Source organism: Drosophila obscura, unplaced genomic scaffold (assembly GCF_018151105.1).
Source record: "Drosophila obscura isolate BZ-5 IFL unplaced genomic scaffold, ASM1815110v1 contig_186, whole genome shotgun sequence".
NCBI classification, from domain to species: domain Eukaryota; kingdom Metazoa; phylum Arthropoda; class Insecta; order Diptera; family Drosophilidae; genus Drosophila; species Drosophila obscura.
The window spans coordinates 7,960,659-7,972,953 of record NW_024542774.1 but is presented as its reverse complement, the minus strand read 5'-3'; the positions used below and the strand labels follow the sequence as shown (position 1 = coordinate 7,972,953).

Below are 12,295 nucleotides of genomic sequence, written 5' to 3'. Positions count from 1 at the left end.
TATACATATGAGCTTATAATTTTTTAAAAAAAAAAAAAAATTTTACATTTTTTTGCTCATCTGCTATCTATCTCATCTACAATGTATATCTACATCTAACATGTAGATTGTACATGTTCATTCATTCTACATCCTCCGCTAGGGGTTGGGGAACGCGGCAGCGTGGCGGCGGGGAAGAGTTGGTTGCGTGGCGGGAGGGGGGGGGAAGCACTGATTTTATTCATTCTGGCTTAATTATGATCCGCTGATTCAGATCGGCGTCTGGTGATTGGTCATCTCTCGATCTGCGTTTTGTTTATCGTACCTTTAAGTGCCTGCCCGTTTTCGTTCTTTGTGTGGGGGAAGGGGGCGGGGCGATTTTGAACACTTGGGGTAACATGTCTGGAACCAATTTGGTTGCCCTAGCCTAGCTCTGGCTGGCGCTCAACAAGCAGACAGCGGACAGACGGACAGACAGACAGGCATGCCGGCTATGTGCGAGTTTTCTTTATGGGGTCGGACGTTTCCCTGCGTTACACACCCACTTTACCACCACCCACTTTTGAGTACGGGTATAAAAATTAATTTATTTGATTTCGTGGAATCTCGAGTTCGAGCTTCCACTAGCAGCCAATAGCTGTATAAGTGGTGCCGTGAGCAAACAGCGCCACTGGGCGGCAATAATTGGAACCTGAAATTACCAAATTGGCAACATTGTACAACAAATTGCTGGCAAGATGTTGACATAACATGTTCTGTGCATGGCAGCAGCGCTGTTCACAGCACTCCGTAACAGCCTGCAGGCTACAGCTCTGTTAGCTCTCTACGACAGCGTTTCTAAAAATTCTTTAAAGGTTCGATAATTCTATCGCAGCGTGTTGCGGACTCAATCTAGGGCTGCTTCGAAACAAATTTTGTATTCCGTTGCAATTTGAACCAATCGACTTACCTGCCAAAGCCCTTAGTAACTGGCAGCATGTACACACATATATAACTTTTCAAATTCTGATGGAAATTTAACGTATCCGCACTAACAGTCGAAACCAAACGAATTGCTCAATCCGTAGGCATCATTTTATGTTTAAATCAAACCAATACGAGTAGGTGAAGCAGAAACAAAAAATGTATTTAGGCGACATTAAAGTCAATGGGCAAATAGCATGAAGATAAACCGATAAAATGTGATTATAAGAAATAATATAGCCGAAGTTCGTTGGTGAAACTTAGTTCCATTTAGGGCTTTGACGTTTGAAGATGTCCCCCCAAATAAATGTACTCGTTCCATTAATTGTGGTTGCATATGTGGCCATTGAGGTATGTAAAACCACCTGAAGCACTGGGATACATTCTAAAACCTTCAGGCCGTGTGGGGCAGGTCGCAGCGAAGGTCGAGTTCACCAACTTTGTATGTACTTCCTTCGATAAAGAGTTTGGCGACTTTGAGTACTGCTATCTAAAGTCGGTGAATCGGACGTATAAATACATGTCTACTAAATTTAACTTATACCAAGCCCCGATTAAGAAAATAAAGGTAAGTGCCGCACAGTGCAAGTTTCACCTACTAATCCCACTCTGAAATCTTAGGTAAATATATCGCTGCATAAACGATTCAGCGGTTATAGGCCGTTCATGTACAATGTCACTGTGGATGGATGTAGATTCCTGAACAATCCCAAATCGAACCCAGTTATATTGTTCTTTTATAACATAATTACTTCATTCTCAAATATAAATCATTCGTGTCCTTTCAACGTAAGTTAATCCATTGTGCAAGTGTCCAACAATTGAAAAATATATTTTCAACTATTTTCTCGCTTCCAGGATGCTGTTATCATGGAAAAGATACCCACCACGACTTTTAATCACCATTTTAGTAGTGTGCTGCCATTTCCGGAAGGAGATTATATGCTACAAATAGTCTGGATTGCCTACGACATCAATCGGGCTGTAACCAAATTGTATTTCACTCTTTCGTGACTTATGAACTTGTCTGCCCTTGAAATGTTTGATACAATTCGATATTCAAGTTTCTTGACGGGTAGTTTTCCTATCTAAACTGGAACATACATAAAATAAATTCTTAAGATGACTGCATCCAAATAGTTGGCTGCTGGCTACTCCGCTGCCGCTGCCACTGCCGCTGCCGTCTCCTCATCCTCGTCCAGCTGCTCGCAGTCGATGTCGCTGCACTCGGACTCCGATTGCGTGGGTCTGCGGCTGCGCTGGGCCTGGGCCAGTGCCTCGTGACCATAGGACGTGGCACCTCCTGTGCCAGGGACGCTCCGGTGCTGCAGAAAGTTGGCATTGGCGTCCCCAAAAACACGTTCCAGCTCGGCCAGGCCGTTGGTCGAGCTTGTTTCCGTTTCCATTTCCGGTGTCAGGGTGGCGTACTTCAGCTGGAGATATGCCTCGCTCTGAGGATGTGGCGGGACGTAGTCCATGTACCCTCCCGCATAGGACTTGCAGCGCGGCACATAGCTGCCGGAGGGCACTCCACCTCCTCCACCCGCAGGCGACTTGGACACGCCAAAGGGCAGGGCAAAGTTGAGGGGCTGTCCACGGGACAGAATGGCATTGCGAGCGCTCTCCATGACACTGGGTACCGGCAGCGGTGGCATTCCGCCGCTGGTTGGATACGGACGCATTGGCGTCGCTGTGGCCGCTGTCATGGGCGCAGCGGAACCACTGCCGTTCAGCATGATGGACTGGATGGGTGTGGGGCCGGCGGGCGTTTGGCTGAAGAGCCAGAGGCGATCTCCGACCACCATGGGTCGGGCCAGGCCCCCGATGCCCAGCTGGGCGTAGTAGTGGGAGGCCAGCGTCTCCACATCCGACGTGTACTTGCGCTTCCATTTGGTGCGACGATTCTGGAACCAGATTTTGATCTGCACAATGTGCGGATTAGCAGGGAACGGGAACTGTCTGCCTTTTGGGTTTGGGTCGTGTCCTCACCTGCGTCTCCGTCAGCTGGAGCTGCTTTGCCAGCGCCGTCCTCTTGGCCACCGACAGATACTTGCCCCGCTCGAACTCCGTTTCCAGTGCCTTGATTTGTGCCGCCGAGAAGGCAGTTCGCGGTCGCTTCTTTCGATCGTCGCCGAGCGCTGCAAGCGGAGGAAATGCATGGGCAAAGGGAAATTGATTCATTGAATTGGACACTACACTCATTGCTACCGACAGCGGGCCGACCCCATTGCCAGGATCGGTGCCAACTATTTGCTGCTAATTGTAATTTGTCGATCCGTTTACCAAGGCCCTTGCGGCACTCTGGGGCTGTTGGCAACCCCACTCAAGCGTTTCAATCAGAAAGCCACATCTCATTCAGCCATAGCCTCTAATTGGCCATTTGGCGAGGCATTCTCTTGGCTGACCGAAAACAAATTGTCATATAAATTCCTTCTCTACGGGCGGACTAGCTGTCCCTCTTTACCTTCCTCTCTCATCTTTCCTCTCAGATCTTTTCCCGATCGCTCGATCTCTTTCATTGTCTTTATGGTTGATTTTGACAATTGCATCATTAGCTGCTCGTAGGTGGTGGCGGAGGGGGTGTTTTTTGTTTCTCTATATTTTTGGGGTATTTTCGTTCACCCCCTGAAGCTAATTTTTGGCCATTTGTTTCTTGATCGCACTGATGACAGATGAGATCAGTCAGCAGCCAGATGAATGGGAACCTAACACATATCTATGCGAGTTTCTCTTTGCTAGCAAAAACTAGGAATATCTGAGAAACATAAATGATCCACGGTCTAAGTCTCGATATTTATATGATGCAGAAAAGAAAGCAAGCTTATCCTATAAATTTCACAAGAAACTGTGCTTGCCTTTCCGATCTCTTAATTATTGAAGCAACTAATATTTTGTTGGAATTATTTTCAGTCACCAAAATGTGGATTTTATGTGATTTTATGGAAGCTATAGGATATAGTGAGACAAATTTGCCGCTTCCCACAGCTTCAAAGCTGAGGGAATAACTTGCAGATATACAGACTTTATAGGCTTTATAGACTCGTCTGTTGAAGCTGTTCAAAAATCCTCCTTAATTGTCATTAATTCAACAAAAATACCAACTTTATATTCATTCAGCCATTTTGTAATTTTGAAATGCTGCCACTTGATTGGGTTCTCTCTGGCTATCTTTTATCGGCTATGCTGCAGAGCTCTTCTATTAATAATACGCACCGTTGCCGTCATCTGAGGCAATATCTATATCACTTTTGGAATCGTCCAGAGCATCCTCCATGCAGCTCGATGTGGCCGGACTGGAGACGCGCGACACATCACAAGTGCTGCCGCTGCCACTGTCATCCTGCGATGCGGCTTGTGGCGTGCCAATCACCTCGAAGTTATTGGTGGTGCGCAGCTCTGGCTTGGCCAGAATCTGATCGATGGAGAAACTGTGCGGATACCGACGCGCCGACGATTGGGAATTCATATTTGAATTTGGTACTGCTGTGGCTTCGAGGATCGAACGGCAGGCAACTCGCTGCACAAACAACAGCGCGCGTCGAGCGAATTCGGAAAACTAATTTGAATATTTCGGGCATCCTGCACATCCACGCAAGACGATCGCATGCCTGGCGGGGCGTGGCCTCTGCTATCTGTCTCACTCTCTCGCTATCTGTCTGCATTTTCCCGAAGGAGTGAAAGAAACAGGCATAGCCCTGTTTCCGTAGCCGATGCGGATGTCGAGGCAGAGATGAAGCAGACACACATGTGGATTTATTTTTAAAACATGTGTGTAAAATCGTTTGGGTGTCTGTCTGGGCGTGTCTTTCGCTAGCATTCCCATTCCCCTATATTCCCCTATATTATATTTTCATTTTCGTGTTCTCTGAGACACATTCAGCTATGATTAAAAGCCATAATTTTTGGCTAATTGTCTACAAGTAGCGGCATTTAATATTTCGATGGCTTTGCTAAATATATTTAATACGTTTGCAAACATATTTCATATGCCACTGATTATTGGGCGTGTGATTGATTGATTGATTGATTTATTGATTGATTATGCAGACACGTGTCTCCATTGGATACAAAAATCTTTAGAGTATTTTAAGTTTTTCTCTCTTTGTGTAGAATTTCTCTGATATTTCTATTTGAATTATATTCCCCCCTCATGGGTATATTTAATCGATTTCTAAGGAATATCTGTCTCAGTATTTTTCAAAATTCCATCCCATGAAAGACACCTAAGCACCTAATCAATAAAGAATGATTTTACTCGGTCATCCAGCACCCGAGAATGGGTCATGAATGTATGGAGAAACTTTTTATTTATTTACTCTAGCAGTGGCCCCAAATGAAACGTTCATTAATTCGAAATTATGAACACATAATTCAGAGCAGATCCGATCTTCAATAGTGCGAGGCCTCAGAAATTAGCTGGCTGGCCAATTGGCGGGAAGCCAGCTCCACGTCGCGTCGCTTACTACAGGGTGCCGGTGCCAGTGGCAGTGCCGTGGCTGGATGCGGTGTGATAACGTCTTCATTATTAACGCACGACTTGAACAAAATATGTGAAAACACGTTAATTAGTCGCCAGAGACTCAGAGCCAGAAAGGCAGCGGCAGAGACAGTAGCAGAATATCTCTGGGATCATTGCATTGGAATGGATGGGGCGAGAGGACGAATTGCAAGGCATCCATTTAGCAGGGCTGCGCTGTCATTTTGATTTAATTTAATGAGAATACTCGACGTCTGCCCCTAACGAGGGGTGGTGCATGGTGCATGGTGCATGGTGCATGGTGCATGGTGCATGGGGGCATGGGGCACTTGGTAATGGGACCGCATGCCCGAGTGTCGCGGGCATTCAAATCAAAATGACAACTTAATTTTCATAATTGCGCTAAATGAATATTCGACTATTGCTTGCCATATTTCAAATTCCGCTGCCAGACGAGACGCGGAGTCTGTTCTTCTTCTGTTCTCTCTCTCTCGCTCTCTCTCGCTCTCCCTCTCCCTCTCTCGGTTTGTGGCCTCTTGGCTTGTTGTCGTGGCATCTCGAATCAATTAACAATTTGTTAGCCCTTTGGCCAGTTATGGCATGAGATCCCTATCCCTATCCCTATACCCATCTCCATCTCCATCCCCAGCCCTAACCCTGTCCCATCAGCGCATTCTGGTGCCCATCTGATCCGCTCTCGCATTTAACGTTAAATGGAGCACAACCGTGTCACAATTTAATTAATAACCGAGCATGCATCTCCATTATAAATCATCACTTCTCAAGTGTTTGTCAGGCGCACGCAGCATAAATCACAGTCCAACTTGAAGACGGAGGCGCAGTCGCGTGGTGCAGTCAGTCTTTCCTTCACTTCTTTGTTTTTCCTTCACGTTTTTTGTCATCGCACTCCGCTAATGATGCACTCAGATCCTGCGGGTTGTCTGGCATCCACAGCTTAAACATCTGTATCGAGTTCGAGTATCTGTGACGTTCTGACACTCCCACGGCATTCGTGGTTTCGGTTTCCGATTACAGTTGTCAAAGGTGCACCATTGGACCTTCCCTTCCCTTCCCTTACCATGGGAGGGCGTGCATTGAACTCTTTGTGGAAATTGTAGCCTGATTAATTCGTGGGGCTGTCTGTTTGTTTGCTTCATTTTTGCCCAATTTGTGTGACAAACTAATAGGTCAGAGCATGGGCATGGACATGGCATGGGCATGGGCATGGGCATGGGCATGGGCATGGGCATGGGCATGGGCATGGCATGGGCATTGGCATGTGTAGGTAATGCCAGACGGAAAATGTGCCTAGAAACATGTAGAAACTGGTGTGCATTGAGTTTTGGATTGAATGCGTCCATGGCTGATGGAATAATGACTGCATGGGGAATGTAAATTATACGTTAAGCCCCATAGAATTCTTCAGATTTTCATAGGAAATATATTTCAATCCGGTGTGCCTTGGACAGGAGCCTTAGCTAAATATTTCATTGCAGTTTAGTATAGTATAGTAGTACAGTTGCCAGCTAGCTAGTGTTTTATACTTAACTCGCAAACACGGGAGAGAGGGCAAACACAAGTTTATTTTTCATATAAGTAAAATTTTACAGTTGCACAAACGATGAAGAGAATTTATTCAGTATTTATTGGCCTCGGCTGCCTGATTAGCGTAAGTTCTTGCAACATCTAAAATCCATCCAGCCGCATCGTTATGGCCGCATTACCACGTTGCACTTGCAGGTGTTGCCTTTTATTGTGCTTGCCATACCCCTGCCCGGCGCCGCCACTTACCGGACTGCCAGCAATCAGAGTTTCGCGGCCGCGAACAGCAGCGTTCCATGGAAGACTGAGATGGTCCTGGAGGACCTGGAGGCGGCTGCCGCTAGCTCTCGATACCGCAGCCATAAATCGGAACGTCAAATCAGGACGAATGGGACATGGCCTGGCCAGGAGAAAATGGGCCTGTTTCCGGGTGCCTATCGGAGTAAACTTCGCACAGCGGAAAAAGCAGCGGAAAAAGCAGCGGCAACAGCAGCAGCAGCACCAGTGAAATTTATAGTGTCGTCTACAACTAAACGATTAGTGGCACCTCATCCGCTCACAAAGGCTGGCTTAAACTTCTGGGCCAAGCCCAAAGTTAAGCCAAAAGGTGATGTTGGAAATTTTTCGGCTGATGGAAATGGCACTGAAGATGCAGCAGCACCAGGAGAACGCGCCCCAAAAATACAACCTAGAGCAGGCGATAATATAATACGTACCAAAAGTTTGGAGCGAACGGTATCCATACCGCGTTTGCATAGCGATAGAATGGGAAATTGGGTGTTCAATCCGTGGGGTATCACCTTCGGAGTACTTTGGCAAGATACGCGAATGCACTACCAAGTGAAGAGTAGCATGACAGAAATTCTGGAGGATACGCCATGGGGTGGCAACTATGCTCTTAAATACAACAAGCCACAGACCAAAGTGTGCAGAGGCAAGTCGACAATTTACAACAAGCCAAGGGTATACAAGTGGCTTGAACGCCGCATCCTATTGAATGAAACAATGAATTTTAAAGTGTTCAGCAAGTACAGGCCCATCTGGTTGGATCTCCGAAGAGAGATCTACACTATGGGTAGATCGGAGGCCTGCCACATATCGGCAATGGACGATTGGCTGCTGTACAATAATTGCGCCATATTGCGGAATATGCGAATGGAATATCTGATACCCAAATATCCATTGCATCAGATCGGCTATTGGCATAAATGGTATAGAAAGGAGTTAACGTATAAATTGTGAATGTTGCGGAAAACTCAATAAAAGAAATAAAAAAAAAAACAAAAACTCATTCCATTCCCAATTAGCAGTTGCAGTTCTATATACTCGTACGTATACATACATTTGTATATGTATAAGTGTGAAAGTGTACAATGTACAATGTAGTTATGTACATATCTTTGTTATTTGATCTCTAATTTATGGAATTTCTGCTCTGCTCAACACTTGGCATAAAACAGAACAAAAAACAAAACAAAACAAAAGGAAAACCTAGCCAAGGCAATGTTAATTTTATCTACTTGGCTTTGCTTTGCTTTTCCCATTGTTTAGGTGCTACATATGTAGTACATACATACATAGCAGGGCAGGAGCAAACAACACAAAATACGAAAGACAAAAAACAATACAAAAAATACATATATTTATTTTATTCACAACAAACTCAAGTGATGAAGAAAAATTATCTAGTATTTGTTGGCATCGGTTGCCTGATTAGCGTAAGTTCTATCCACATTCAGTGCAAATTCGCTATCCCAAAGCCATCCCGATGTGCGATTCCAGGTGATGCCATTCCTGGTGCATGCTATGCCGCCTCTGCTGAGCGTTAAGGAACCGGACAAATCATTCCAAAATATCAGCGAGAGCATCGTACACAGCCACTCGTGGGTTTCCAATGTCATCCAACTGGAAACGAAGTCAACAACACAGTCCGCGGGCGGCACAATCAGAGGTCAGATGGTGGCTGCCGACTCCAATGTCTCTGGGTACAACGAAACACAAGGCAATGGGATGCGAACAAATAGCAGCGCGCCAGTTGATGGGCTTATTCGTCTATTTCCTGGAGCCCTCCCACCAGCCGCCCAGCAATCCAAAACGACGCAAGGCTTAAGGGCCAGTTCAGAGAATGATGGCATTACGACTCGTTACACGAAAACAGTGGCCACCAGTGTTGAAGCTGTTCAAGGCCGCTATCGCAACGCAGAGGAAACCACCGACAGTTGGCCAGCGAATCCTTGGGGCGGGGTCAACTTTCTGCGGCCTCCAAAAAAGATTAAAGCAAAAAGGTCGAGAACGCCGGCACCCACTTGGCCGTCAAGTCACACCACAGATTATCATACTACCATATACTGGTGGTATCCCGTACTAACCGATAATCCCAATTGGAAATATATACCAGATCGTGTCGGGGTCACCAAGGTGTGCCGCGGTAAATCCACCCTCTACAACGTTCCCATTGTATATGACTGGCTAAAGCCTCGAATCCGTAATGTCTCATTATACGTTCATCCCATATTTTGGCCCCTCCGCAAAGAGATATACGACTTTGGTATATCGGAGATGTGCCACACGAACGATACGCGCGAGTGGTCCGACTACATTAATTGCGCCATTTTCCGGAATATGCGAATGGAGTATATGGTACCCAAATATCCGTTGCACCAGATTGCCTATTTTTTTCCCATGTACCATGCAACTACCATCCATCCCCGGGGGCATATCTCCACACACGGACCTGGTTGGGGTGGCAAGTAAATATGCCCAATGGTCTGGTCATTCATCACCATTATTATGGTCAGCTAATTGTGAACAATAAAAACATATAAATGCGAGTATTTTGTATATGTAATGCAATGTAATGTATCTCATCTCTACCTTGGCTCCAATCTCTAGCCTTTGCCGGTCATTGGCCTAACAAACATTTGCCTGGACCAGCATATAACTCGATTTGTGTTGTCGATTTGCCTCGGATTTAATTTCATTCATAAAAAATTCCCCAAGAGTTGGTTGCTTCCATCCTCTGCACCGCCCTATAGGCTGACAGATATAAATAATAATAATTAAGAAAAAATGATAGAGAGAGAGAGGGAATGAACACTGCTGCTGCATATTATTAATTTAATGTGAGCTCGTTTCGAATTCAGTTGCAGGCTGCCGGCAACCGGCTCCCGGCTCCCGGCTCCCGGTTCCCATTTCCCGGCTCCCTGTTCCAAGAAACATGTTTGGGGAGGAGTACGTGAAGTTGAAGGCGTCATTCCGTCATTCCGTGTCGTGTTTATGCTTTCAGAGAGCAGACAAGGCTCATAAATTACAACCAATTATCAAATTAGATTTGTACAAAACATGCAGTTTAAATCATATAAAAGTGATCTCCGTTTTTTTTTTACGACACCATCGAGCGAAGCGGGACAACCGATACAGATCCGTACTCCGCTTTCGTTGTTCTTTACGGACTTTGCTGGCGTTTGTTTTGTTGTATGGGGAACAAGTAGAATCGATTTGAATTCATGGGCTGCTTGCTGATGGCGACAATTAAACGAAAACTTTGCCTCGGCATTGCAATCGGACAAAAATTAGCAGACAATGTGAGCCCTGACAGGCGGCGGGCAATTAATTTGGTGCAATTACTCAGGCCTCCGCGTCCATGGATCTGACAGATACCGCTACGTACTCTAGATTGAGAGAGAAAGTGTGGTGTGGTGTGGTGTCTGATGTTGCCACCTCAACGCATCGATGCCACTGGGTTCTGTGATGCACTCACTGGGTGAGGTGGTTGGGGGGGGAGTTGAGTTTTCCCTCAATTTCCACAACAATTGTGCACGGCACGGCTCGGAACGGCCCGGCCCGGCATTTTAATGAGCCAAACGCACTCCCCTCGAGTGGCGTCAAATTGGCCCAGTGAAAGGGGTGGACTCTGTTGCAACAGAGAGAGGGGGGAGATACGATCCTCTATGCTGAGAGAGTCTACTAATTGACATCGGCAATGGCTGTTCTGCTGCAACTTGTACGCTTGTCGTACTCCCCGTTTGTGTCTGTGTTTGTGTTTGTGTCTGTGATATCAAACAGTTTCACGCACAAATTGAATCTGATAATTGTCGCTGGCAGATTTATGGCCCTAACTGATGAGCATATGTTTTAATTAATTCCCAAGAAAGTATTCCTTGCCTTGCTCTTCTTTTGCGGATCTTTGCATCTCCTTTGGCATGTTGCTGCATCTCGAGTCTCCCGCCTTGATCGATTCCCCTTTAGCCAACTAATTCCTTTGTTTGACGCCATCCTACTTATGTAATTATGACAAATGTCTAACCCGAACATGAGCCCGCCCTCCTAATGCCACAAAATGCCCATACCCCAATGCGTTGCCAGTTTCCCCCTGCTCCCCTACCCAACATTGTGTTGTGGCCACATCTGCGTGACATTTTGTTGTTGTTGTCTTGTTTGGTGGGGCTCGCGACAGCCCCGCCGCCATCCGAGGGAGATTAATGCGGTGAGGAAAATCATAAATTAATTAGAAGCGGCCTAGCTATAGCCCCCACTCCAATCCCCTGGCTCTGGAGTGGAATCTGCTTGAGATGCAGATGCTCATCGGTGACACTTAGCGGGCGATTTATTGTCATTAGAGGGGTGCTGTGATGCTTCCTCGAACCACATACAGGTGTTGTCACAGAAGTGCTTAATTAGCCTTTATTATTAGCTATGATGTGGCAACTAAATGGTCAAATGTCGGAGATACTTACAGTACCAGTCAAAGTCACAGCGACGGCTACAAGGCGAATCAAATCCGACGATGCCTTTCCCATTCCTACCCTTACTTCCGGTTGGAAAGTTGGCGCCTAACGCCGTCGTTTAGAGGACAATTAGCGACACGCCTTTTGGCGCCAGCTCTCTAGGAATGTCGACTAGTTTTTGGGGGCAGGTCTTGGGAATTCCAGTCTGTCGTCAGTGTGTCGCGACTCCAACATCCTGCCGTATAGCCTAAGAATATACGTAGAACCGTTCTTTTACACATTTTATATGTAGTTGTGTGGAGTACGGTCGGGGGCGGCGGAATCTACCGATGGTGTAGTCCTGATGCAGTTTCAACTGTTTAGGCGCTCCAGCTCTCTAGAAAATAAATCAAAATAAAACACAAATTTAAGAGAATATCGAGAGAGCACTGAGCACTAGGCAAGCATCACGGTTTCACAGTTTCATTTCTAATCGCTATAATTTTGTTATTTTCAAAAGAAGGCTATCCAACCGCCCAATACGTTCCGCTTATCGCACAAAAATATCGATATCCATATTCTGGCAGTCTAAAAATATATATCGATCATAAACTGTACAGAAAAGGCG

General features: G+C 46.0%; 4 protein-coding genes across 6 annotated transcripts; 3 read left to right on the top strand and 1 right to left on the bottom strand.

The window, feature by feature from the left end:
* Positions 1–937: 937 nt before the first annotated feature.
* Positions 938–2,068, top strand: LOC111075870. 3 transcript variants are annotated; one of them, XM_022369381.2, is made up of 5 exons: positions 939–1,160; positions 1,217–1,293; positions 1,355–1,510; positions 1,564–1,731; positions 1,801–2,068. In XM_022369381.2, exons 2-5 carry the CDS (start codon positions 1,234–1,236, stop codon positions 1,954–1,956), a joined length of 540 nt encoding a protein of 179 aa, XP_022225073.2. In that variant the 5' UTR covers positions 939–1,160; positions 1,217–1,233; the 3' UTR covers positions 1,957–2,068. The 3 variants fall into 3 exon arrangements, with proteins under 3 accessions (XP_022225071.2, XP_022225073.2, XP_022225072.2); XM_022369380.2 differs by having other exon boundaries at positions 939–1,293; XM_022369379.2 differs by having other exon boundaries at positions 938–1,510.
* LOC111075867 (ventral anterior homeobox 2) lies at positions 1,805–4,484 on the bottom strand. The gene is made up of 3 exons (XM_022369372.2): positions 4,156–4,484; positions 2,932–3,080; positions 1,805–2,864 (listed from the first exon to the last, which is right to left on the bottom strand). Exons 1-3 carry the CDS (start codon positions 4,406–4,408, stop codon positions 2,094–2,096), a joined length of 1,173 nt encoding a protein of 390 aa, XP_022225064.2. The 5' UTR covers positions 4,409–4,484; the 3' UTR covers positions 1,805–2,093.
* Positions 4,485–6,932: 2,448 nt separating this feature from the next.
* Positions 6,933–8,230, top strand: LOC111075901. Its single transcript, XM_022369423.2, has 2 exons — positions 6,933–7,088; positions 7,160–8,230. The coding sequence occupies exons 1-2, from the start codon at positions 7,041–7,043 to the stop codon at positions 8,201–8,203; spliced, it is 1,092 nt and encodes a 363-aa protein (XP_022225115.2). The 5' UTR covers positions 6,933–7,040; the 3' UTR covers positions 8,204–8,230.
* Positions 8,231–8,531: 301 nt separating this feature from the next.
* On the top strand, positions 8,532–9,790 carry LOC111075887. Its single transcript, XM_022369405.2, has 2 exons — positions 8,532–8,679; positions 8,744–9,790. Exons 1-2 carry the CDS (start codon positions 8,632–8,634, stop codon positions 9,713–9,715), a joined length of 1,020 nt encoding a protein of 339 aa, XP_022225097.2. The 5' UTR covers positions 8,532–8,631; the 3' UTR covers positions 9,716–9,790.
* Positions 9,791–12,295: the final 2,505 nt, after the last annotated feature.